At 41.0% G+C, this 26019-nt stretch overlaps 4 protein-coding genes across 9 annotated transcripts in view; 3 read left to right on the plus strand and 1 right to left on the minus strand.

Moving 5' to 3' along the window:
- cep85 (centrosomal protein 85) overlaps positions 1–8135 on the minus strand; it is an 11272-nt gene extending 3137 nt beyond the window's left edge. The window contains exons 1-10 of one of the 2 annotated variants that reach the window (XM_024267080.2): positions 7981–8135; positions 7097–7156; positions 6867–6998; positions 3393–4159; positions 2096–2226; positions 1329–1446; positions 1048–1233; positions 633–785; positions 388–542; positions 160–277 (exon numbers count right to left, since the gene is read on the minus strand). In XM_024267080.2, coding sequence (XP_024122848.1) covers positions 160–277; positions 388–542; positions 633–785; positions 1048–1233; positions 1329–1446; positions 2096–2226; positions 3393–4159; positions 6867–6998; positions 7097–7136 — 1800 coding nt within the window. In that variant the 5' untranslated portion in view covers positions 7137–7156; positions 7981–8135. The remainder of the gene's footprint in view (positions 1–159; positions 278–387; positions 543–632; positions 786–1047; positions 1234–1328; positions 1447–2095; positions 2227–3392; positions 4160–6866; positions 6999–7096; positions 7157–7980) is intronic. The other variant, XM_024267079.2, reaches the window with a different exon arrangement.
- Positions 8136–9051: 916 nt separating this feature from the next.
- On the plus strand, positions 9052–17100 carry wdtc1 (WD and tetratricopeptide repeats 1). 5 transcript variants are annotated; one of them, XM_024268202.2, is made up of 17 exons: positions 9052–9193; positions 9299–9388; positions 9643–9784; positions 9911–9994; positions 10102–10148; positions 10232–10343; positions 12026–12213; positions 12290–12472; positions 12558–12652; positions 12766–12881; positions 12969–13044; positions 14097–14193; positions 14282–14452; positions 14546–14781; positions 14966–15128; positions 15913–16105; positions 16191–17100. In XM_024268202.2, the coding sequence occupies exons 3-17, from the start codon at positions 9737–9739 to the stop codon at positions 16386–16388; spliced, it is 2007 nt and encodes a 668-aa protein (XP_024123970.1). In that variant the 5' UTR covers positions 9052–9193; positions 9299–9388; positions 9643–9736; the 3' UTR covers positions 16389–17100. The 5 variants fall into 5 exon arrangements, with proteins under 5 accessions (XP_024123970.1, XP_024123971.1, XP_024123974.1 ...); XM_024268203.2 differs by having other exon boundaries at positions 9303–9388; XM_024268201.2 differs by having other exon boundaries at positions 9064–9223.
- A 2082-nt stretch (positions 17101–19182) lies between these two features.
- On the plus strand, positions 19183–23905 carry LOC112144051 (transmembrane protein 222). The gene is made up of 6 exons (XM_024268362.2): positions 19183–19497; positions 19668–19752; positions 19922–19953; positions 20019–20115; positions 20215–20345; positions 22504–23905. The coding sequence occupies exons 1-6, from the start codon at positions 19379–19381 to the stop codon at positions 22589–22591; spliced, it is 552 nt and encodes a 183-aa protein (XP_024124130.1). The 5' UTR covers positions 19183–19378; the 3' UTR covers positions 22592–23905.
- Positions 23906–24121: 216 nt separating this feature from the next.
- Positions 24122–26003, plus strand: tpbgl (trophoblast glycoprotein-like; the record flags this gene model as incomplete). Its single annotated transcript, XM_024268361.2, has 1 exon — positions 24122–26003. A coding segment is annotated over one exon (1026 nt), but the record flags the coding sequence as incomplete, so codon positions are not given.
- Between the last annotated feature and the right edge of the window lie 16 nt (positions 26004–26019).

A 26019-nucleotide genomic window follows, 5' to 3' on the forward strand; every position in this document is an offset into this window, starting at 1 on the left:
TACTTCTGACAAGGAATCGTTTCCAGCATCTCAGACAGACATGCTCTCCACCACACTATCCTGGCTGCTTGACAGACTGATACTTCTCTTTTATTTAAAATAAAAGTGTCTTAACGGCTCCTCTGCACGCCTCATTTCCCACATCTCCAAGACAAACACCTTTCGGAGTTTCTGCTGCTCCTCTCTCAAAGCGTTGTTCTCCCCTCTCAGCTTTTCCACGTCCAGACTGGGCAGCCGGGCTCCATCCTCGAGGCCCTGCTGCACCCGCTGCTGCATGCTGATGAAGACCAACCCAAACAAAACCTTCATTATGCAGAGCTCTTTACAGTCTCTTTGTACTGGCGGTAAGAAGATCATTCACGTGTCTGGCCAGCAGACGCCACGTACTCTGTGATGGTTGTCAGCAGGTCCCTCTCCCTCCGTTTCTGTTCCTCCAGCTGCGTGTCTTTCCCTCGCAGTTGGGAGGTCGCGGTCTTCAGGCTGGTTTCCAGTTCTGTGACTTTCCCTTGCAGCTGCGCCGCCTGCTCCTCGGCCTCCAAGAGCTGATAGGCAAAAACACACAAACTTCAGCGGTTAAAACGTTTCTATATGAGAAGGAAACAAAAATCAAAATGCTCCTGAACTTTGCTGACCTGCTTATTCTGACTCTGGTAGTCCTCTAAGGTGGGCAGGTCAGCCAGGTAGCGCTCCAGAGTCTCGATGCGCTGCTGGTTCTCCCTCTTCAGCTCTGCTTCCTTCTGACACTTCTTCTTCAGGTTGTTGATGTGTTTGTCTCGACTACGTATCTGTGAGCGTCACATGAAGGAGGACGGTTGAACAGCAAACATGGGAATGAACTTGTGGGTTCTACACAATATTTATCATAAAGACAATCAGCTTGACGGTGGATTTTACCAACAAACTAAGACTCCTGTTTGTGTTTTAGTTTGAAATCCAGCACAAATGAAACCAATATTTTAAAAATCAGCTTTTTCACGTTGTTGTAATTTTGTGGTTCTCCAACTTGCAACATTCAGTTTAGGTCACGTATGTTGGGTAAGCACAAACCCTCTCTTCCTGTTTCTTCATTTCCTCTGCGTGCCTCTCGCAGGCCTCCTTCAAACTCTCCGTCAGGCGCCGCGTCTCCGCCTCGACCGCCCCCAGCCTGCGTTCTGCCTCTGCTTTCTCCAGGGCAACACAGTCGGTGCGCTCACTGAACTGAGCCCTCAGGAATGCATTCTCCCTCTGAGCCTCCTGCGAAAAAGGAGGGTTTGAGGAGCTCGTCAAGGTGACAGCAGCCAACACAAAGTTAATGTCGGCTTCGGGATTCACAGCGTGGTTCCGCTCACCTGGAGACGCAGCATGCAAATGTCCCCGAAAGACGTCCCTCGGCCCAGAAGGGCGCCGTGGACCTGCAGCTCACTTTCCCTCAAACGTTGTTCTAGCTGGGTCATGTGCTGCTTTTGTCTGCATGGCAACAAAATCCAACATCAAAACACAGCAGGAACAACAAGTAGACAACAAGAAGAAGCTCAGTTTCACAAAAATAAATTACAGCTAGAAGATTTAAAAATCATCTCTTCCAAAACAAACAACAAAAAAGAAATCTCTGCAAAATTACTAGTTGAAAGTTTCCAGGATCTGGCTGTTTGAACAGGCGTCTGAAAAGCTGTAGGTTTAGCTACACTGTCCCACAGTTCTATTGTTTTTGGCTGGATGAGTACAAATATCAGTGGCTTTGCAATCTGTGATATTTGACCTACAACTTTATTTACAACTATTTCATTGACAAAAGGCTAAATAAATGCAGAGGATTGTTACTCACAGGTGGATACAAACAGTGAGGAAAAACAGGGTAATAATCCAAAATGCAGAGCCAGTGAGCCACACACAGAGAATACCAGCCAACTCAGAGGAGTTATTCATGTAAAATGTCATAAATATTCTAATAAATATGAATTTGAATTTACTACAAACTGTCATCTCAAGATAATAAACAACCTAAATGGATATGAGTGTGAGCTGCAGGATTTATTCTCTCTGTGTTGTTGTGATGACACAGTAATCACAAATCCGACGGTCTGGTGAAGGGAGTGAGAGTGACAGGAGCACTCACCGCTCGATAATAAGCTCCTTCTCTTTCAGCAGACTCTCGCTGGCTTTGACCAGAGCGTCCCACTTTCCCGACTCCGACTGCATCGGCGTGGAATACAAAGATGGGTACTGACCCACTCCTGCATTCATCAACTGCAACGGAAGAAAGAGATGGAGAAACGGACAGAGGAGTTTTACATGGAGAGAAACATTTGATTTGCAAATGAGTGTATTTTTTCACAACGAACAACCTTTTATCGTAACTCTTAGACCCACAGTACAGCTATAAAAGCATCAGAAAGCATATTTTTATTATAAAGTTCTGAGCTCAGCTATGTTTTTGACTGAAGACCTTCAATCTATCCAGATTCTACATTATGTATTACCACTTAGTTTGTGTTTGGGTCAAATTTAACCAATTTTTACGTTTAGGTACGTAAAAAAAAATCAATTTGCTTTTTTGAACTTTAATAAAACTTCATCTGATCTCCAAACAACAATTTAACTCAAAATAACTGTAAAACCCCAAAAGTATGAAAAAAAGTAAGATTTTTGGTGTTGCGACAGAGACTGTTGTGTGCATCACGTCCAAACCTTTGTAGTGTGTCAGAAAGCTGCTGTCATCTTTAGTGTTAGCAAGTCAAATTTAACCCTCGATTTACCTCTGCCTGAATGCTTACAAACGAGATATCCTCCAATATTGTTTTATTGTCTTAAATAACTTAGTTTAATATCAATAAAAGACTGAAAAAAATGTTTGGGCTCCAACTCTTCAATATTTCCCATAGTGATGAAATGAGTGATTACAAAATACATATCTTTAAAGTCCCACTCCGATCATCTTTTGATCTGTTTTAAAATTGTTTTCAGTGATCTTTTAATTCTGATTATACCATTTTAGTCAAAATCAAAGAACTTGTGTTGTTTTGTAGAACATAGTTTCTGTTGGTGCAGAGCAAGCCTTCCCATCATCCCTTTGTTTACATGCTCTTCAGCTAGCTAACAGCCCCTCAAAACACCAACCTAGCATTAGCAGAGCAGAGCAACAAAAGTGACGAGTGATATCAATATTAAACCATAATTAAATAAAATGTCATAAGAACATGCTAAAAACATCAAACATTTTTTTCATCAGAGTGAGTTTTTAAACTAATATTAATGTACAGCTACCCAAAAAATGTATATTTTTTTTAAATAATAACATGAAACCTCCATCATATGTTCACCCCCATACTGTAATTCATGCAGACATGTTAACCTAATGCCGTGTTGTTTCTGTTGTTTGATCAGCAGTTAGAGGAAGTGTGGGCGTCGTTTACCTGCATTTGTTCCAGCTGCAGCCGCAGACTGTCCAGCTGCTGTTTCTGCTGCCAGTTGGAAAGTTCACTGCATCTGTCCTGCCGCAGAGGATCAAACCCTTTGGGGCTTGTGTGCTCCCTCAGCAAAGCTTGAGTCTGCAGACCGAGAGGGTTTGAATAAACTCCTGCGCCACCGAGCTGGCCGCCCCTCTGGCTACATGGATCCGACGCTCCAGGAAGACCAGGCCTCGCTTCAGGAAGAACCTTGTAGCTGTGCTCCAAACCTCCTCTGTAGCCATCGGACACACAGTCCACGGCCTCTCTAATCCCCGTCGTCTGTAACCGGAGCCTTACATCAGGACAGAGCCCCCCCAGCAGGGCTGACTGGTTTAGTGTAGGTTCCACAGCAGGAGTGTCAAACCTCTGTCCTTCATCCACCCGTGTGTGGTCTGAGGGGAAGAGCGAGTGGTCCAGCCCGTTGACGAGGCTACGATAGCGGCTCAGGCAGTCCGGCTTGGCCCTCACAGCATCAACTCCCATTCCGTCCTGAGCGTCCAAGTTGGGAGAAGATGCAGACTTGCAGAGAGATGAAGACTTCGATATGGAGCCACTCGGCGTTCTTGAGCCTGACGAAGATCTGTGACCCTCAGCAGAGGACAGAGCGTCCTCCTGACCAAACGACTGGTGCTTGGAGCCGCTCGCCGTCGATGGCATGACATGTGCAGTGGGAATGGGGATCTGACTGCGGATGGGTTGGAAAGAGGGGCTGCTGCTGGAACTGCAGAAATCTAAAAAATAAAAAAAAGCAAAAACAAAGAATGTCTTAACAAATAGTGCAATGAAATGTGCATCAGTGTAAAGAGCCCTGGAACAAGCCATTGTCTCTATTTTTACTTGCTGGGGTGAAGGAAACGGGAAAAGCAGCAGGATTTATGGGTGGCCTACTTCAATGATGAGGTGTCACCATAGAAAGAATTAACAAGCTCTGACTGACGCAGCTCAGGGGACCAGCTTATAATAGACTTAAACCACGGCTCAGAATAAAACATCCATGATCCATAAAGGAGAATCTACCCATAGGAAGCTAGAATCACCTTCAGAAGATAGCGATTCACCCAAAAACTTAGCTGTTTGGGGGAAAAAAAGGGAAGATTAAAATGTCTTAACTTTAAATTAATTATAAACATTAACAGCCACTGCCAACATAAGGATTAACTCCACCAGATTACACAACAGAGAACACATTGGACTTCTTCCATCACGCATGCTCGAAAATGTTAGCCATCTTAAGCTCAGAGGAAACATAAAGACGTTTAGGGAGAAGATGATCAATCTCCCAGAGACGCTTTCACATGACAAAACTACACCACAAACCTGAGAGACCTGCTGAATTCTCAAAGACGGGAAGTTGCTCGAACCCAAAGACCAATCAACAGGCTGGAACATCTTATTCAGACGCTGAACCGAAGCGGCAGCTGTGAAACTTCACGTCAAAGCGGAAACCGGTCTTCTGCATTTCAGGGCAGCACTGAGACGACCGTTGGAGCTTCAGCTAACGGGCCACGCAAGCTAGCAGGCCCTACGCCCCAAAACCTTATTGTTCTGGAACAGCCCAGCCAGCCGGTACCAGGCTCCCAAGCAAAAGCAGGCACACACAGGAAAGGTTAGGGGTATTTATAGCCCACCTCTCATGTTACAGGGGGATCTGTGGGTGCCGCTTATTTAAGCACCTTGCCCCCTCCCACTGCGACACACACACTCATCAACAGTCAAAAACAGACTATGTTTTTCCTGTTCAAACCACAGTTCAGTCAAATAACTGGAAATGTAGTTTCACAGAAATATTTTAAAAGAAAGCAGGGTGGGAGCGATATGCTTCAATACGCTAACGGAATAAAAAACCTTGAGGCTCCACCGATTCTGGCCAGAACAAGTCTAAACTACTCTGCAGCAACAACATTTGAGAGATGTTTTCTCTGTAGACATTTCTGCAGGTGGAACACATGTACCATAGCTAGGACTGAAGCATTGTTCCTGTTGCTGTTTTGTGCTGTTTAGGGGGTAGGCATGCAAACTGCAAAAACATGCTTTGATTTCGCTTCACCATGCTACACAGCCATTATTTAGGCAGGATGTAGAGCTCTCAGGCAGAGCTGTCAGTCATGTCAAAACCAGCTGCACATACATTTGTTTCTCACAAATAGAAAAGCAGCGGAAACTTATTTTTGTGTTCAAAGATGCAATATAAAGTGACTTCAACTACACGGAAATGTGAAGACTGGTTATGTATCTACAGGCTCAAAAATTAGAGAACAAACACCTAATCTACTCAAACCAAACGACAGGAGGAACTAATTATAACTGTATGCAGACTGAGCTAATTTAAGTAGACATACGCTCGGTGGAGAAGACAGAAGAAACCTAAAGAATTAAACTATGTTGCAAACATTTATCGTGACTAAAAAAGGAAACAGCTTCTGCAAACTTTTGTGCTTATCTTGAAAATCTGACATTACATCAAAGGATTATGTTGAATTCCATTAAAGAACCAAACTTTTATTTTTCCAAATATCCTTTTGTGTGTTTTAACATAAAAGCAAAAAAAGAATAACCACCAAGAGTTGAATTAAACCGAGTCGATGAAAATTAATGTCACTTGGCCAACAACCCATTAAAAATTATTAATTTCAAAAAGTTTATCTTCAAGTGTAAAATAAACTCAATATAGTTTCCAGCAGTTTTCCAGCTGTTACAATACATAATGAGAAAAATCTCTCAACAACACTCACATTGCAAACTTTTCCAAAGCTTCTATCAAGTTCAAACCCTACAGAACTGATGCACAATATTTCAGTTTGGTTTTCCACAGTCTTCCTTCGGAAAACATGGAAACATCTGTCCATTTTAAATCCCGCCTTTATTATTTCATCATTTCATACACAAACAACCTGCACAGACAAACGGATGCTCTATCAGGGCTGGGTACCACTGTCATTGTATCAGTTCAAATTCCTAACTAAATCACATCATGTAAACAGCTAAATAAAATCTAAAATAATTTATAAATTCTTGCTTAAAAACGAATTTAAGTTTTTTTTCTCCTAAAAATACTGAAATAAATTACTTTAAAATGATGCATAACATTTTCAAAACAAAAATATATATTTTAATAATCAAATAAATGATTTTATTAAACAAAGTCATACTATTTTAATGCATTCTTACAACAAAAAAAAGGTAAGAACAAGTCCCTATTTAGGATCCTCTTTTCAATGGGTTTTAATGCCAGGTAAATAAAGCATCCACTTCAAGTCTCACTAAACTTTATTTTCCTTCTAACTTCCTCAATAACTCCACTTAAACAGAACTTACATGACAAAAAATGAACTCACAGCCCATTTTCATCCAGTGTTTACGCAGGGGAGTGTGACTGCCTTTAACTGCATGTTACACAACACTCCCAGGGGTAACAAAGGAACAAAGAGAAGTCATCACCTTCTGTGCTGTCAGAAGCTGAAGTGCCAAGACCGGTGTCCCCGCTGTCAGATGTTCCCGGACGACGGCCAAAACGGCTTTGGAACTTCTCCGACACAGCTGGTGTCTGCCACTCCATGTCAGCGAACTGAGCTGTTTGTTTGTGAAGAGGCACAATGACAACAAAGCTTAATGTCAACACGTATTTATCAGACATTTGGGCTTTTTGGACAGATGGAGTGTCAACGTACCAGCTGGTTTGGAGTCAAAGTATCTCTGTGAGGTTGTCATTCCATGAGAAACCAAATCTCCTAAAAACAAATGATACAAATAATCTTTAGTTCATGTCAAACACTAGCATTCAGTAGCAAATGTATCAAATGAGACCTGATAAAATAAACAATATTTAGAGAGCTCACTTAACTATCTGAAGATCAGCGAGATTTATTCATAAACAAACTTTTGTTACATCATGCGGACAAAAGAGATCTCTGTTAATCCAAACATTAATCCTGCCAAGGGAGCGTTTTAAAAATACCAATTATGTCACAGGACCCGGCAGCTGTTATTTTGTCCCCTCGTGTTCGCCTATCAAATTCATAAGCACCCCAACAACGACGCCACGGTCGTCTACGGCAAAAATAACACGAGCACATGACTTACATAACCGTACCTTTAAATTATTATACGTCTGATGAAAGCCAAAAATAATGTTAATTACAAAAAACATGTTTACGTGGAGGGGGAAAAAATAGCTAACTCGTTAAAATTCCTACTCGAAAATTGACTTGTAAATCACCCTCCAAGCTAACAGCGATTAACCGTTTCGCCATTTCTTTTAAACTACTTTAAATGTTCCTATAAACTAATACACGCTGTTTAAATATCAGCTGTTTAAGATGACCCATTTTAAGCATTTTTTTCCCGTCGCTCATTTTCTTAATGATGCTCTGTACCGTTACCCATTTTAGCTAATCCGTAACAAATCGTCGAACAAGCTAGCTAGCAGCTAACACAGCTTTGCGGTTTACTCAGCGTGGAGAGTTGCTCTCAGTTTTCCTGTCTCGTGCCACCTATTATTCCACAATTTTAAATAAATTTATATTTTTTGTAGAGGGGTAAATATATAAATTACCTTATTTTCCATATAAACGCGGAATTGCAATACAGAAATCTCGGTAAAGTCAGTAAAGCCGAATCTGTACAATCCACTGCTGCTGCTGCTGTTGTTCCGCTAGCAAACTGATTCCCTCTGATGGCAGACAACCAACCAGAGACAAGGGGGCGCTTGTTTAATAATGCAGCGCCGCCCGCTCAGTTCAGGAGCGTCACCGCGGCCACAATTTCATCCCCTCCTTTGTCTCCTATGAGTACAAGCTTCAGCCTACACACCCCAATAGCATCATTTAATTATTGGTGTGTAAATTAAACGAGAACATATGAAGAAGACAGCTTTAACACGAAGAACCGCATGAATATGTATGCGGGTATTTCACAGCTTTTCAAAATAAAAGCGAGAGTGTCTGTCATTCTTAGTTTTGATCAAAGGAAGGGAGAAAATTTAGCATTTTGTCGAGTCAAATTAGATTTGATACATAGTTATTAAGAAAAGCAATTATTATTCAAAATGGGATTTCGAGGGAGGGGAGGACTAACAGTAAAATAACAATAATAATATTAATATTGTTAGTAATAAATAAACACATAAATAAATAAAAGTTCTGCAAATACATTCTGGGAACCATTTATAATATATCGTGTCTATTTTACTGACTAATGAATCCAGGGGGAAATAAAATCTCAGTCATTAAAATCAATGTTTTAAATTATTGGATTTTCCAGATTTCTAATATTTTAAACATATATACATTTTTAATATTAAGTAAATTTGGCTGTCATTGTCACTAAAATAGCCTCTTCTGATTTTGATTAATATTAAGTACATTTTCAATATTTTTAAATTCATAGAGAATGTGTTTTTAAGTATTCTTAATAGTTCACAACAACAACAAACGTTTTTATCGTAGTTCTCAAAGTAATGCAAACTTTTGAGTGCCCAAAAAGTGTATACTTCTAAATATACTTATTTGTTTGCAGCTAGGTAGTTTGACCGAAACTTGTTAAGTAGTTATTCAATGGAATAGATCAGTCTTTTGTTCAAGAGCAATTTCATGCCAAGAATGATGCTCTTATTTTGAAACTCCTAGACAGGAAGTTCCTTGACCAAATTGACCGATAATCTCATCTGGGAGGAGGGTTGTGTTCAAGTTAGAGAAGGTGTTAGCTTAAATCTTGTCAACAAACTCCTGCCGAGTGTTTTTACGACTTCTCTTAAATGGACATTTCTCGTAAGGAACATTTTCACTTCAAAGGCAGCAGTAAGACCTAGTTAACTGTTGTAAATTATTAGTAAAATGTTGCAGATGTTTACACGAAGTGGACGTTTTGTTTAGCTAGCAGGGAAACGCCAGTCTGCTAGCGCCAGCTACCTGGTGAACGACGGATCTGTTTAAGGCCCAGGAGACGGGTGGCTCGAGATTCAGGTAAGCTGATAATGATTTAGCTTTTATAGGACTGTCATTGTTCAAGCTAGCAGCGGGGGATTGTCGTGCAGACAGAGCTACGCTGCTAGCACTAGCCGGTCAGCTAACAAACTGGGCTTGGGTTAACTAACTCTCAGAGGCTTCTACTGACCAAAGTCTACAGATCAGCTAATGTGTTTATGTTCTGAGACAGAATTCCGCACGTATTTGTCAGTTTACTTTGTTCACACATGATACTTTCTCTGTCTTCACAGCTGAGTGATCCTAAAAACATAAATACATGTCATCTAAACATTGAGCCCTGGAACCCTCCAGCTCACAGCCTGGTGTATGTTTTGAGGTGAGGCCATGACAACTATCAACATAACCAGGGAAATCCTGCACAGGCAGATAAGTGTGAGTAACGAAATATTCAATATTCATTAAACCGCCCCATCCTGAGATTTTTTTGTGCGTTTATGCACCAGAAAGATTGAGATTCTCACCCTCATTTTTGGTGACATTTTTGTTTCATGTCTTCAGGATAAGAGAGCATCGGGCTTCCAAAGGTTCCATCATGTGACCGATCCTTTTATTAAAAGACTTGGACTAGAGGCTGAGCTCCAGGTCTGTCTTTTAAATTTAATTCAAATGCTTATGAACTTCCAGATATTAGTAAACACAACATACTAATTATGTGGGCTCTTCTATTTCTCTAAAAACCTGTTCCACAGGGCCATACTGGCTGTGTAAACTGTTTGGAATGGAACGAAAAAGGAGAGTAAGTCCAAAACATTGATGAGCCTTCCATTGGATTGATTGTTACAAATAATTTAGATCTTAATTTTATTATGTTTTTTTAAGTCTTCTAGCTTCAGGTTCAGATGACCAGCATGCCATCATCTGGGATCCTTTCAAACACAAGAAACTTACAACTATGCACACAGGCCATGCAGCAAATATATTTTCAGTAAAGGTAAGAAGCACAAACCTTAAGACTGGTGTTTTTCATGTTCAGGATCTTTTATAGATATGTTACTCCTAGATTGTGGTCTTGGATTAGCTGCTCTTCTCTGTGGTTTGTTGCATCTGAAAGCCATGAAAGTCAGAGTTTAAAGATTATAAAGAAATGGAGCATCATTTTACTGCTCGTTTTTAAATAATGATTTTGCCTGAAATTTAGTTTGCAGATCTTTTAACTGTTCGTAGCCATTCTAGAGTTTAAAGGCCTGTCATCAGTATCTATATGATGTACCCACGTCACCACAGAAACACTGGGGGGCTGACTGTGCACTTTTTCTCTTTGCCAGGCCCCACTTATGCAAAAATATTCCTCCAAAGCTTTACATAATTTAAAAACCTGAACAGTTTTAAACATCATCGTAAAGTGTGATATTTGCATAGATCTTTCTACACTAGAACAGAATAAGCTTTTGGGAATATATTTGCCATTTTTAAAAACATTTTACACTTATTTAATTGTTAGTACTCATAAATTTCTCCTTTTTACACATCACCTCTCTTGTACATATTTTTTAGTAATATTGATTGAATTTGCGCATTTTTCTTGGATTTTTCTTTTTTTATTTGATTATTAACTAACCCAGAATTTTAGGAATCCTTTTTAGTTTTTTTTTTTTTTGGTCACTTATTGACAATATTGCTCTCTTCTAAAAAAAAATTTTCTGCGACACACATTTTTTTCTGCTACTTTTAACCTTTCATTGATTGAAAAAGTGTTGCATAACAGTGTTGAGGCTCGTCTGCAGGTCTTCTAAAACTTCTGCAGAGTTTATTCAAACGAGCTTCAGCAATTAATTGAACATTTTACCTTTCAATAAACTTCAGCTTCTTCTGCTAAAAGTTTTGCAATAAAACAATTAAAGCAACCACCTTTAGCAATGTCACAACTTGCAGGAAATACAAGTTTTTTAAACACACTTTTTTTAGAATGACTTAAAGTTCTCACTAGTTTATTGCATTTTTTACTAATATTATTTTAGCTTTTTATCTGCCTTTCATGTATTTTCATGCTCGTGGTAATTTTATTCTGTTATTTTTATTTTTTTATTTATTTGTATCTCTCTTCTTTATGTAAAGCACTATGGCACCTTGATGATGATTTAAAGTGCAAAATACAAAAAAGTCATTCACTCTTTAAATAATGAAATTTTATATTTATCACTAAACAATGGTAAATGTGTGACTTATTGATGGTGTAAACAATTAAATGTTTTAACACCGTATTAAATATGTTATTTTGAAGTAAGAGCTGATTTTTGACTGCAGGAGAATTTTTCCAGAAATTCCTTTTCTTTGTCTTCTGTCAACTCTAAATCTATGACACCAGCTGGAAGCTCAGTAGAGATATGGTGGGCAAATGTATTTGAGTAAAAATATACAAGAATAAGGTACATGTGATGTCACACAAAGACATTCTGGAAAGTCTTTTAATTAACTTTTATTTCTGTTTTCTTGTTCACTTAAATCATCTAAGTGTAAACTCCAGAACAAATAAGGAGAAATAACTTAAAGCAGAGCAAATAAAATGCAAATTTATTGTATGTTTCTTCCCTTTAAGCTATGAGAAATAATTATCTTTGGGTGGAAGTACATGTACGTGTGTATTGTCTAGTTCATTTCTGTCTGTTCCCACAGTTCCTTCCGCATTCTGGAGACAGAATTTTGGTTACGGGCGCGGCTGACACTAAGGTCCATGTGCACGATGTGACCGTGAAGGAAACCATCCATATGTTTTCTGACCACACCAACAGAGTCAAACGCATCGCCACGGCGCCCATGTGGCCCAACACCTTCTGGAGTGCCGCGGAAGACGGCATCATCAGGTAACATCAGCAGAGGAAATCCACAACGACTGCTTTTGACAGATTTGTATTTTAATCTCTCTCTCTTTCACCACAGACAGTATGACCTGCGGGAGAATAGTAAACACTCAGAGGTGCTTATTGACCTTACAGAGTTTTGTGGTCAGCTGGTTGAGGCCAAGTGTCTGGCTGTCAACCCGCGGGACAACAACTACCTGGCTGTCGGAGCAAACGGGCCGTTTGTTCGTCTCTATGACATCCGGATGATTCACAACTACAGGTTATAGTTTACATCAGCATCATCTTATGACTCCCACCTTTGCCTCACTTTTTTATATGTTTTTTTTTTTTAACGTCTTAAATAGGAAATCTTTGAATCAGGGCACATCAGCAGCTGTGCACTCATTCTGTGATCGGCAGAAGCCCATCCCAGACGGAGCTGGGCAGTACTATGTAGCAGGTGTGTTCAAATCAAGAAAATAATTCAGAACTAGTACAAATGTGCACTAATTGGATGATGAAGTGGTTGAAGAAAAGGCTTGACTCCTCCCATCTGCTGTGTGAATGCTTCAGGACACCTGCCAGTGAAGCTGTTAGACTACAACAGCAGGCTGAGGGTCCTGGTGGCCACTTACGTTACCTTCAGTCCAGATGGCACCGAGTTGCTTGTAAACATGGGCGGAGAACAGGTGCAGTGTCTCAGAACAAACAGCAGAATGTTTTTTTGCCTTGTGCTTGTTCCTGATGGATTGTGGGGATTTTTGCTTTACTTCCAGGTGTATTTGTTCGACTTGACCTTTAAGCAAAGCCCGTACACCTTCCTGCTTCCAAAGAAATGCCAGTCATCACCAGGTACAATCAAGACACAACATTAATGACCCACTCTGCTGAAAATCAAGTGTTTAACATGTTCTGGAGGACGTTTATAAAGAAAATGATGCTTAAAAATGCATTTCTGACTATTAAATCAGTTAATCAGGAGCAGATGCAAAAGTATTGTTTGAAAAAGATTGTATTTGGGCCGTAGAAAATATGCTGCACTGGCCACAAGCTCCGTGCTCCTCTCCACTCTGCAATCGGGAGGGGAAAGGGGGCGGGCTTGCTCAGGAAAAACAGTCCCTCAAAAGCAGATTTCTAAAGAACTTTTGCCGCTCTGCAGAAACTATGTTCTACAAAACTATACTTTTTTTTTTCTTTTTTAATTTTGCCTAAAATCGTCCTAATCTAACCCCCCACCCTCCCCACACACACACATGCATGCACCACTCATTTCAGTGGAAAACACAATTTTGTTGGTTGTAAAACACTATTTTAATTGGCGACCCCAACAGTAAACTTTTTTTTTTCTAGTTCTAAGTATTGAAATTTTAACAGCTTTCCTCAAACTGTAACTCCTTACGTGATCAACAGAGAAAAGTAGTTTTTAAATTGGCTTTTGACTGATGTGCATATAAACCATGGCATACTGGTGCAAAGCTGCTTTTCTCCTCACAGAATACACAAACTCACGCTGATTGCGATAAGAGTTGAAAGTTACAGTTGTTAAAGGAATGTAAACACTGGAATTAAAGCTCCAGTGTAACAGTTTTACAAATCTCAACACTTTTGTTAATATTGTTTTTGAAAGGAATAAAATGATGCCTCGTTTCACGCTCATGTTGCACACTGAGCCGTTTATTCACATCAGAAAGATTTAATAAAGAGTGCTACAATTCTGAAATCGTGTAGAATTTCAGTTACTGACTAATGATGTCTGAGCGCCATCTCATCTGCAAACAGGTCTCTCTCTAATTAAAAGACAATTGGAAAAGCTTTGAAAATAGTTTATTGGAGTGAGACTTAACTTTGTAGTACTAGGCAAACATTTGTGTCCAATGTTGGTCATGAAATTCTTTATTTTTTAGGAGATGTGCCGAATGGAAAGACGGCAAACAGTGTCTTCAATGGAATTCATTTCCCTTCCAGCCACATTTGCTTTGCCGAAAACAAAACTCAACTTAGGTATCCCTCCTTGTGTCTTTCAAATATATATTCTTTTCTTTTTGTTACATTTGAATTCTTCCTGAAAGTATTTGTCTCCCTTTTTAAGCTCCACTGAGCTCCCGCCTTACTTGGAGAAGATAAAACAACAAGCTAACGATGCGTTTGCGCGACAGCAATGGACGCATGCCATCCAGCTGTACAGCTTAGGCATTCATAAAGCCAACCACAACGCAATGCTTTATGGGAATCGAGCTGCCGCTTATATGAAGCGCAAGTGGTACGGGGAACATGCTACTTTCAGAAGCTAAATTATCGTCATCTCACAAAGTCTTCTAACGATCTATTGCTTGCTGTGATCCGTATTTCTCAGGGATGGAGACCATTACGACGCCCTCAGAGACTGCATTAGGGCTCTCACACTAAACCCCGACCACCTGAAAGCACATTTTCGACTGGCAAGGTGTTTGTTTGAGCTGAAGTACGTGGCAGAGGCGCTGGAGTGTCTGGATGATTTCAAAGGAAAGTTTCCGGAGCAAGCCCACAGCAGCGCCTGCGACTCCTTAGACAAAGACATCCGGGCCGCACTTTACACCAAGTCAGAATCAGGTGGGAAACGGCTCAACTGAAGAATTCGGACATAGAGGACGTATATTTAAATAATTAAGCTTAAAATAGATTTTCTGATATTTTTTTTAACTTAAATTGTTGTGAATCAGGAGCAGATGAAAAAAACACCTGTGCTTTTTCAGGGTGATTACAATGTGTTTTGTTTCTTCTCTCCCTTTGCCAGCAGAGGATAAAAAAGCAAACATTCGGTTTCACTCCTACAACCGGAAAGAGTCCATTCCCGAGGACGAGCTGGTGCTGAGAGAGCGCAGCTTTGACTACAAGCACAGATACTGCGGCCACTGCAACACCACCACCGACATCAAAGAGGCCAACTTCTTTGGAAGGTCAGTGACAGTCTGCGCCGGCACCACTAGGAGGCAGTCACGAGCTGTGTGGCAGAATGAGATCTGGTGTTCTTTCTAGCCACAATGTAAACAGAAGACGATTTCAGGCCATTGTGTCTTTGCTGAATGTGCCCATTAAGTTTTTTACAGGACGGTGGGAAAAGTCAGCAAACGCATTGATTTATTTGTGCTTTGAGGCAGAATTAACCTCAAACGGCCTTTAGTTTAGCTGAGGATCAAAGCTGAACAAGCTGCACAGCTTCTTTCCTTTGAGGTTGTTTCTATTTGATGTTTGTCCTTATTCTGAGTTATTCCTCCAGGTTTTAGCATTTGATTTATTCACAAATATTCCTCACCAATCATTTGCATTTTATTCCTAAAGTATTTACTCACATGGAAAATAAAACTATATTCCATAAAAGACTAGACCGCTGTCATTTCTGTCAAGTTTTTCTATTTCTATTAAACTAAGCAGGGGCCTTCCTGCCGCGCCCGTTTAACCCGTTTCCCCGCTCCAGTACCCCCGTTTCAGTCAAAACCCTTCATTCACCTCTGCAGAAGCCCTGACAATGACTGTCATTTGCATCAGATGCAGGGAAACGAGTAAAACATGCACGGCAGGGAGGCTTCAGAAATGTTGATGTAATGAAAGCGTCTGAGTCAGCTTTCCTGTTACCTGGAAGAGGGCTGTGAAGCAAGCAGGCTTTTAGTGGAATCACCGCGGTTTCAGATTTCCATGTACAGCTGTCGACATTCTCAGTAGATCGTTTCCTTGTGTCTCCAGCAAAGGACAATACATCGTCAGCGGCTCTGACGACGGCTCCTTCTTCATCTGGGAGAAGGAAACGACTAACCTGGTGAGGATCCTGCAGGGGGACGAGTCCATAGTCAACTGCTTACAGCCGCACCCCAGCTACTGCTTCCTGGCGACTAGCGGTATTGACCCTGTGGTTAGGTTATGGACCCCAAGGCCAGAGGTGACTTTGACTCCTCTTTTGTTCACCTCACACTTCATTTAGGGATCATCTGTGAACTAATTTTCTCTTTTTTGTCGCCCGGCAGACTGACAGTGAGAACGGACGTGTGGTGGAGGACATGGAGGGAGCTGCGCAGGCCAACCAGCGGCGCATGAACGCCGACCCTCTGGAAGTCATGCTGCTGAACATGGGCTACCGGATCACGGGCCTGCGTGGCGTGGGCCCGGACGGCTCGGACGATGAAGACAGCTCAGAAGGACAGGTGCAGTGCAGGCCGAGTTAACGGATTTAGCCAACAAAAGCGCCCTCCCGGCTCCTGTCTGTCCCCTCTCCCCGCCCGCCCGCCTGACAGAGCACCGAGTGAGCCTCTGCACTATGCATCACTCTCTCCTGTCTAAAGCCAGGACTTGCGCAGACCAGGTTAGGGAGAGGAATTCACGCAGGGTGACTTTAGCATCCTCCATCCTTTCGAAGGCACCAACGAAAACCTCAGCCGCTCTCTCTCCAGCCTCTGCTGGCCGGGGAGCTTCTTTGAGGAGAGCACCTTCTGCTTCTCCTTGGGTTCAAGGTGGAGGAACGCTTAGAAGCAGCGGAAGCGCTGGCCAGATGACCCGTTTTCAGGGAAGCATGGCTACTTCGTCACACCCCCACCCCTAAGGTGGATCAGTTCACATAAGAGAAAATGCTGCTGTGCTGCTGTTTCCCTGCCTGTCCTCTAGAGGGAGCAGCATGTCCCGGTGCCCACCCTGCACATGCAAGTCACTGCTTCAGATTTTGACTGTTTTCTGTTGGCTTCGCCAGACTCAATTGTATTTATAAACTTTGTTTAGTTTACAACTGTGAGAAGACGCTCTTTTCTCCTCTCCCAAAGGTTTCCATCTAATCATTACAACTGCCAAGGATGTTGATGCAGGTTTCTCCGTTTCTTTGAATCTGACTGTGGCACCTTTTGGTTTGGATGACTGACTTGTAATAAAGATTTTTTCTTACATGTATTACTTGCTTTTGTCCAACTGTTTGCACATATTTGTGGTTAAATTGAGTTTTAATTTGCAATACATGGTGATTTGGTGCCAAGCTTCTGTAAGACTCCCGGCCGCAGGGCTCTGCGTGAGTCCGTAGGTGTTCAGTTTGCACACGGCTTCTGTCTGACGGGCTGAGAGGGTTAAAAAATGCAAAGAGAACTCATAACTTTTTTCCTTCAGTTGGATCATGTTTGGGTCCTCAGCCTCAAGCATCACTTAGCTTCATTTACTCATTTGTTCTTGATCTGAGGAACCCTGCAATAACTTTTGTTTCAGCAAAACAATAAAATAGTTGAACAAAATGTAGTGTTTATTCCTCTTTTCTTCTTGCAGCAGTATGTTTTTTTAGGTTAGGAAACATGAATCCAGCGATGGTGCACTCGTTTATCAGTAGCCGCTTTTCTCTATGAGCAAATGTGAGCACAGTTCATCATAAGCAGGAGTTGTTAGCAGAGCATCTCATGGCCCACATGCTTATGTAGTGAGGTCACCCAGCTTTACCAAAGTAAAGGTTAAATTCATTCTGCATCTCTGCAGAAAAGAATAAAAGCTGTGGAGTTCAGTCATCTTTCATTCCCCTGGTAAAACGCGCACTAATAAGTATTTCACTGCTAGCAGAACATTTTCACTTTGTTCTGCCAAAGTTAAGTAAAAAATAATCCATAAATTATATTTTTTCTTCTCAAAAAAAGGCTTTTTCAAAATGTATATCTAAATATTAATGTGGTTAGATGGTTTATTCCTATCTAACAAAAAAAGTACTAAAACTAAACAAAATGCCCCAAAAGAATTTAAACAATTACTGAAAATCAACAGATAATCATCTCTGACTGTGCACTTAAAATGACTGAACTGTTTCGTCTCACCAATGCAAAAGAATGTGTTATAAACCTCTTATAAAACGAGTAATTCAACACCAAAGATGGCAAATGAGAATGTTTGTTCCATTCAGCCGTGAACACTGAAGCAAGTACAAACAAGAAAAAATAAATGTATTGAGGAAGAGACTGAAGTGTCGGGACAGGAAACTCAAAACAAACCGGCACCAGAACGACAATAATGGTTGAATCTGTTGTTAGAAATTTGACAGAAACAGACGCAAATGTCATAAGCATTTTGGTCTTTCACTAACAAATAAGAAAATATGTGTTTTAATTTTTGATTTCACACACTTTTGTGCAGCTTTAAGGAAAAATTCAAAGATGATAGATGATCAAAAAAAAACAAAAACACAAAATTAAAATATCCTAATGATTGATCAAGTGAAAGTATGTCAAACAAGGCTTCCTGTCTTGCTCCCTAAAAATTTTCATTTTTATTTTACAAATAGATTTCATGTTTTGAATAACAATACCAAAAAGCAATATTACATTCAGGTAAAAATGCCCCAAAACACATTTGTGCTGTAAAGTTACTGTTAAATTCATGTTACATTTCTCATAGTAGATTTTCCAAAATAATTTTTTATTGCAAAAATTATAGATTTTTTACAAATATTTTTTGTTTTTCCTTTGTTTTTATTGGGATTTTGTTTGTTAGTTTTATTTTTGAAATCCACAATGTAGCATGTATGCATGTTTGTATGTTTGCTTGTTTGTTTGTTTTAGCCCAAATGTACTAAAAAAAAGCATGTAATATTATTTACAGGTAATAATATGATTCTATTAAAGCAGTAGGTCTACTGTATTTTTTATTTATTCACGCATTTATTTTTTTTTCATTATTTTATTATTATTATAATATATATATATATATATATATATTTTTGTTATTTTATTTTCAAATCCATAATGTTGAATTAAGGCCCAAGTGGGGAAAATGTACGGTGAAGCATAGAAAACGTGATTACATTTCCCGGGTTTATTTTGTTGTATATTATTTAATTATGTTTTATTATTATTGTTTTTATTTCTTTATTTGTTAATTGTTGCCCAAAATTGCCTTTTTTACATTTTATTAATATATTTCACATATGAAATAAGCTCACTTTTAGAATAAAAACCCATTTAAGATAATAATAATTTTAAAAATCAGCGGTAATCAAAAGGAGTTTTGAACGTTTTTGCTAGAATATCTGCGTGTTTTGAATCTGTAGCAGTGACCGTGAACCTAACACCGCAGTCTCCGTTGCAATAGCAGTGTTGCGTTCACGGACCGTCCGTTTTCTGCCCTGCGTCTCCGCCTGCCTGCTCCCTTCCCGGCGCGGTTGCTACGTCACCGTCGCGTCCTCCCGTCACTGCAGGCTGCGATGGCGGAGGTGGACGAAACCGACACAATGATGGAGTACCACGGCGATTTCCTGAAAACGAGCAAGAAGAGCAACCGCTACCCTTTCTGCATCGTGTGGACCCCCATCCCGCTGCTGTCGTAAGATGCGCAAACATTAGCGCTCCTCCTCACGTGATGGATTACAGACAGTTCAACAGTTAGCAGTAATCAGCGAATGGAAGCAGATTAAAGCCGCTTTGATGCTTTTGGTAGTTAAAATGCGGTGAGGCCAAAGCAGTCTTGTTCTGACGGAGGCTTCTCTCCTGCAGGTGGGTGCTCCCCTTCATCGGTCACATGGGCATCTGCACCTCCTCTGGAGTCATCCGAGACTTTGCAGGATCCTATTTTGTGTCTGTGAGTTTTCCTCATCTTTGCAGCAGCCTTGAATGCAGAATTACAACATTGTTCTGCATACATTTATTGCACATATTAGGATTTTTCTTTGCATTTTACTGATAAATTGTTATTTTTATTACCATTTAAACCTAAAGATCATCTGTGTTGATTAAAATGTTCTTCCTAGGAGGATAATATGGGGTTTGGCCGCCCTACAAAGTAAGTACAGAAAAAGCTTGCATTTGCATAGGCCTGATCATACATTCATAGTGACTTACTTTCAGGTACTGGAAGCTGGATGTGGACAAAGTGTGTGGTAATGGTGCAGCCACATGGGACAAAGCAGTGCACGATGCATCTGAGGAATACAAATGCAGGCCGGTAAGGAAACACTCCGTCACTTACATGTTAACACATGTTGCTGCATAGTTACTCATATAGGAACTACGTTTTTTTCCTCCTTCTCTTCTCTCACTACAGCACAATCTGTGCTTCGATAACTGCCATTCTCATGTTGCCTTGGCCCTCAACCTCATGCGGTATGACAACAGCACATCTTGGAACATGGTGAACCTGTGTGCCCTGTCTCTCATTTATGGAAAACACGTGAGGTAGGTATTTGACACCTATTTACGCGGCATTGTAGGAGGACTTAAGTAGACTATGAGCCTATTTTTGTCTCTCTGGAGGTAACGTGGCACAACAATGCAACAAAAGACAGAGTAAACTGATAAACAGCTGAAGAAAGTGCTTACGCAATCTGGTATAGAAGTTTGAGGATATCTTCTATCCAAGTTGTCTGACTGAATACAGCAATAATTATACCTTTTTGTTTTTAAACCTAAGTGGAGTTAAAAAAAAAAGTTTGTTCACTCTTCCACTCAGCATCATTGACAATATATGAGAACTGGACTGAGTGGCCCCTCCCACCTTCAAACAGGAAGTACCTGCTGGTTCCAAGAAGCCAAAATCCCACAGACTTCTACTGAAAAAGAAATAAATATTACTCCGACATTGTATTTGTCAGAATAACCAAAGCCCTAATTTAGTCATCTTTTCAATCTTGTGTTTCCAGTGTTCTTTTAATGATCGTCATTTTTAGCCTAACTTAAACATCCTGTGTTGTTTTCTAAAACATACTTTACACATAGTTCATCAGACATTTTACTCCGATTTGTGGGCAGGACTGTTGGCGCAGAGCAAGCCCGCCCCTACTTCCCGTTATCTATGCTCTCCTGTTAGCTTACAGCTCCTAAAAGAAAACATGCTAACTGACTGCACCACCATTCAGCCAATACTCATGAGTAAAGTAGGGGGATTTCAAATGTAAAGGTAATTGAAAAAAATAAAAAAACACTCGATTGGTAGTTAAATTTGCCTTTTATATAAGTAAAACAGGCAAACTCCTGCTTTGAGCCTGTGTTTCCTCCCTTTCCTTTTTTCATACTTAAACTTTTAAAGAAGCACTAACAGCAGCAACAACGTACACCCCTCTCCTCCCCTCAACCTAGCTAACTGCAGCGACATGAAGGGGGGGGGGGCTGTCTAAGGTGCTTAATTGATTACATCAAACTTTTGAGTTATTTTATCTACCCTTTTTATAATTATTATTTTTTTACATAAAATGACTGGTGCGTCATACTGTTTAACTATATATATGTATATAAAATCATTATAATTTGGTGCAGAAGATGACCCAGGCGGGTGCCTAGGTCGCCTATGCCCAGGGGCAGCCCAGTCTACATTACAAATAAGCTTTTTTTCAAATGGCATTTTTTCATCTGCTACTGATTCACAATGATCTGAGTAAAGAAATCCAATTTTAAGTTTAATTTTCTTTATATATGTCCTCAATCATCAGAAAAATGCCACAACAGCATGTGAAAAAGACAAAAACATCCCTTTTATCAGCATGGGTATTCAACCCATTCTTGCTAATCTTAATTCTTTTTCATTATACTTTTTTCTTTGGTGCAAGTTATAAACTGGCCAATCGGATCCTGGTAGGGGTGTGGTCTTCCAACAAGCTCACTGCTGATTGGGGAGCAGCAATCATTGCTTACTGATAGCTTCTGGTTCCAACAAAAAAATGGCGACTAAATTTACTTCATTTTACAGGAGCCGGAAGTAAACCACTTTCACTCACTCAGTCCAGTTGTCATATACAGTCAATGCTCAGCAAACAGCATTGTGACCCAACTCAAGGGGTTAAATCGTGAAGAAAATTCCATTAAAAAGTTGGATTTCTGCTGTTTCCCTGTTTGTTTGGTGCCTAAATCACTTCAAAAAATGATGACACAACTTGACGCATCCCATCTTAATAAAGTGGAACCAAAGTGAAACATGATGCTCAGACACACGCAGAGCAGAGGATCATGTTCAGGTGAAGCGTCTTCATTAAACATGTCTGGCTGAAGGAACAAAAAGAAATCCGCCGCTGGATTTTAGTTGCATTGTGAGACATGTGGCTCCCTCATTATTCTCCACTGACCCACATAGAGGACGCTGGCGTCACCGAGTGGGCCGCCTCTGCTCACATGCTCCCACAGCACAGGGGTCTGTTAAACAGATGGGCAGTCGTGTAATTCATCACTGAAGGCAGCACTCCCCCCTGTGCCACGGCTGGGGTCACCTCACAGCCACGGCTGGCTCCTTTTATCGACTGTGAAGGAAGAAGGAGATGCGGAATGATAAGAGTGGAATAAAAGCATCACACCTTCAGTTTGGAGGCGCTCATTCCTCTAAAATATTCCTCTTTCTGTCCCTCAGCTGGGCCGCGTTCCTCAAGACTTGGCTGCCCTTCGTCATGCTCAGCGGAGTCCTGGCCACCTTCATCCTCACCTTCCATTTACAGTAGTGTGGCGGCTCTGGTTCTGCTTCAATATTTCATTCCCCCTTCAGGGATTAATAAACTACCTTTGTCTGTACGCATCATGTACTGTCACTTGTTAACATCGATTGTACGAAAGCCAAAAGGAAAACAGACTTTTTAAAATGTTGTGATGTGTGGTGAATTTCGTTTTACTTTGCTTTATTTTTTAAATGATTTCTAAATAAATTAGCCGTGTTACTTTATTTTCAGTATTTTTCTGTAATAATTTAAAAACATTTGTCTTCCTGCAGCTTTGTTCTTTCAATCCCTGAAAATAATGTCATTAAGGAATTTTCCCATTGGATCCAAAGAAATGGGTTTGCTGAGGTCTATTTTTCATGAGACGCCCCTGATGAATGCGTCTTCAGACTGGCTGCAGTTGATTTCTGTGACGGATCCCGGCGAAATGGATCTAGGAATCCTAATGTTGAAAGTCCTCATCAATTATTTGTCCGATAGATATGAGCCGCTACCAAAGATAGAATGATGGAAGGTCCTCGCAGGAGGAATTGTGGGACATTTTGTATGCTCAGCAAAAATGCGTTACATTTCACCTTTATTTTCTATAGTAATACAAATGTGCAGCTTCACCATGAAATGTTTAGATAAATCTGCAAAATTGTAAATGGGTGACTTTTTTTGTGCATTATTTATCATTCATTATCAGTGTTGGATTTGTAGATTTTGCTGGAAGACGGTGGTGTAGGTCACAGGCTGTGCACGCCCTAATCATCCTCTGTACCTTTAAGGGAGCCGGGCATCTTTTTCATCCAGCAGATTCAGTGAGATATGAACTACCATCAGTCTACTGGAGCCCTTATTCCCACAGTGGAGCGGATGAGGAGACACCGATGTCGTCCTTGCCGCCTTGTTAGATTAGTCTGTAAACACAAAAAGCCCCAATTTTCTCCTCTTTTGTCGTCATTTGCTTTTATCAGAAGATGTGTGTTTTTGCAGTCTTTGTGTTTTGGGGGCTTCTTTTTTTTGCACCCCACCAGCTCTCGGGGTGTCCTTTATCCTGCGAGTGTTTCGCCGTCACCAGCTCAGTGAAATGTGTATCCAAGTCTCTGCTCACAGTGCCGAAAAACATTCCGGGATATGCCAGGACTCTCATCTTCACAGGGAATCATTTACACCAAATTGGACCAGACTCTTTTACAGAGCTGAAGAATGTAACTAACATCATTTTAAGCAACAACAGGTGAGAATGTCAGCATGTTAGTTCTCTTTTAGTTTTGTATTTTCAGCCTTTTTTTTCTGGAGACTTCCTTTGTGCAAAATAAATGATTCATATCCTCATTTGTGAATGAGTTTTTTTTTTTACCCTTGTGCCATCCTAAGCATGTTTACGTTAAAAGTGTTGGCATCTGGACCCCAAAAGACACAGTTTTTATCTTCACTGGTGTCCGCGGCACATGCACTGCCATGTCATGGGAGGGATCACACATCAATGTAAGGGTCGGGTCATCTGGACCTCATAAGATAGCACAAGGGTTGAGAGATTCTTAACTGGTTTCTGAGTCCATCCTGAACTGCCAGAGTGAGTCTTACAGTGATGTTCATCTCCTCAGAATCACAGAGTTGGCGTCCCACACCTTTTCTGACCTCACCAACCTGCGTTTCCTGGACCTCAGTGCCAACCAGCTGGCTCTCATCCACCCAGAGGCTCTCAGCATCCCCGACAGTCCCCTCCAGGAGCTCAACCTCAGCCGGGCTCTGCACAACTTCACCGCCCTGACGGACCTCACCACCGCGCTGCGCTGGGGTGGCCTTTGGGGTCTTCTCCGCCTGGATCTCTCTGGAAACAACCTGGCCCTTTTGCCTCCGGGAATGTTCTCCTACGTTCCCAGTCTGCAGCAGCTGCTTCTCTCCAACAACTCTCTGCTGGCTGTGTACAGCGGGACCTTTTCCGGCATGGCTCACTTGGAGCTACTGGATCTGACACACAACGCCTTCAAGACTTTCAGGGCAGATGGTCTGCAAGAGCTGGACAGGCTTGGGAACACAAAAATCCTCCTGGGTAACAACCCGTACACCTGCACCTGTGAGATCCACGAGTTTGTCACTTGGCTGAACAAATCGAGAGCTCAGGTGGATGTGGAAGCTATTAGGTGTAGTTCACCTGAAGACTTCGACAACTCCCTGCTGAGAGGTCTCACAGTCCAGGCTGTTGGTTGTGTTGCTCCAGTCCTTCCAGAGGTGACTAACATCACCCTGCCGACCTCCTACGTCTTCCTGGGGTTGGTGTTGGGCCTTGTGGGCATGGTGTTTCTGTTCGTGGTCTACCTGAATCGCAATGGCATGAAGAAGTGGATCATCGACACAAGAGACGCATGCCGAGACGTTTTGGAGGGGTATCACTACCGGTACGAGATTGACTCAGACCCTCGGCTAGGTCACATCACAGCAGGCGGGGGCAGGTCGCAAAGGCACGTGGGAACTGCCCTATCCCGACAGCAGCTCAGTGACACCCGGATCGTCCAGAGTCCAACACAAACTTTACCCAAACAGGTGACAATCTCCCCCGCTGCAAACTCATGAACGATCCTCACCTGAACTGCTGTTTACAGCTTCCAGTGCATGTGGCAGTAAGAACCTGCTGAACTTTAAAGTGCCTTCCTCGTTTTGAGGCACTGAAACTGCATCTATCATCTGCTGTCTGTATGAATCTGATGTGTCTGCATGCGCGTGTACCTGCATGTGCATACAAAGTTTGTATATTTATATATGCATTTAACAAAATAGCCTAAATAATGACTTCCAGCTGATATGAATACCTTTATATGAGACCAATAGAGAAGGAGAATCGATTAGTCTTATTAGTCTTAATATTTCATTTTTATTACATGTTTGAATGAAACAAATATACATTCGGTGTGATAGGAATAGATCTTAAGAACCAGCTTATAAAAACATTTTTACGTAGTATATTTTAGAATGCTAAGTATAATTTAGTAAAATGCAAAAAAAGTCAATTAATACGATGTACTCCTACCTACTGCCAAGAATTGTGTATTATAAAGCCATTGTGTGATATAAAATGTGAATTTACATTAATTATGAATAAAAAAAATAGCCTTTTATCTCTTTTAGAAGTTTTTTTTTTCAATTATGGGTCCACATGGACCCACGTTTTCCTCCAGGTGAGTTTACTATTTTAATTCAAAGAGGGCGTGATGAAGTGAGTGTGTTCAGAGAAAATAGGGCAGAATGAAAGATGCTGTTTGGAAGCACACCTGCAGCTGTGTGTTTATGTGTGGAGTCCATTTGTCATAGTCTGATATGGAACATGTTGCTTCAGTTGTTGAACAAAAAACAACAACAAAAAAAAGGAGGGGGGAGGGTGTTGAGCATTTTCAAATTCTGACAGAACTGCTTCATTCTCTGACGCCCCCTCCTTCCTGCGAGTTTAA

Source organism: Oryzias melastigma, linkage group LG16 (assembly GCF_002922805.2).
Source record: "Oryzias melastigma strain HK-1 linkage group LG16, ASM292280v2, whole genome shotgun sequence".
Lineage (NCBI taxonomy): Eukaryota > Metazoa > Chordata > Actinopteri > Beloniformes > Adrianichthyidae > Oryzias > Oryzias melastigma.

Coding starts and splice junctions, on each gene's coding strand:
- wdtc1 (XM_024268202.2), top strand. CDS start 9,737: ATGACAACTATCAACATAACCAGGGAAATCCTGCACAGGCAGATAAGT. Junction 12,882..12,968: donor TAAACATGGGCGGAGAACAG/GTGCAGTGTCTC, acceptor CTTTACTTCCAG/GTGTATTTGTTCGACTTGAC. Junction 14,194..14,281: donor GAAAACAAAACTCAACTTAG/GTATCCCTCCTT, acceptor TCCCTTTTTAAG/CTCCACTGAGCTCCCGCCTT.
- LOC112144051 (XM_024268362.2), top strand. CDS start 19,379: ATGGCGGAGGTGGACGAAACCGACACAATGATGGAGTACCACGGCGAT. Junction 19,498..19,667: donor ACCCCCATCCCGCTGCTGTC/GTAAGATGCGCA, acceptor TCTCTCCTGCAG/GTGGGTGCTCCCCTTCATCG. Junction 19,954..20,018: donor GGGTTTGGCCGCCCTACAAA/GTAAGTACAGAA, acceptor ACTTACTTTCAG/GTACTGGAAGCTGGATGTGG.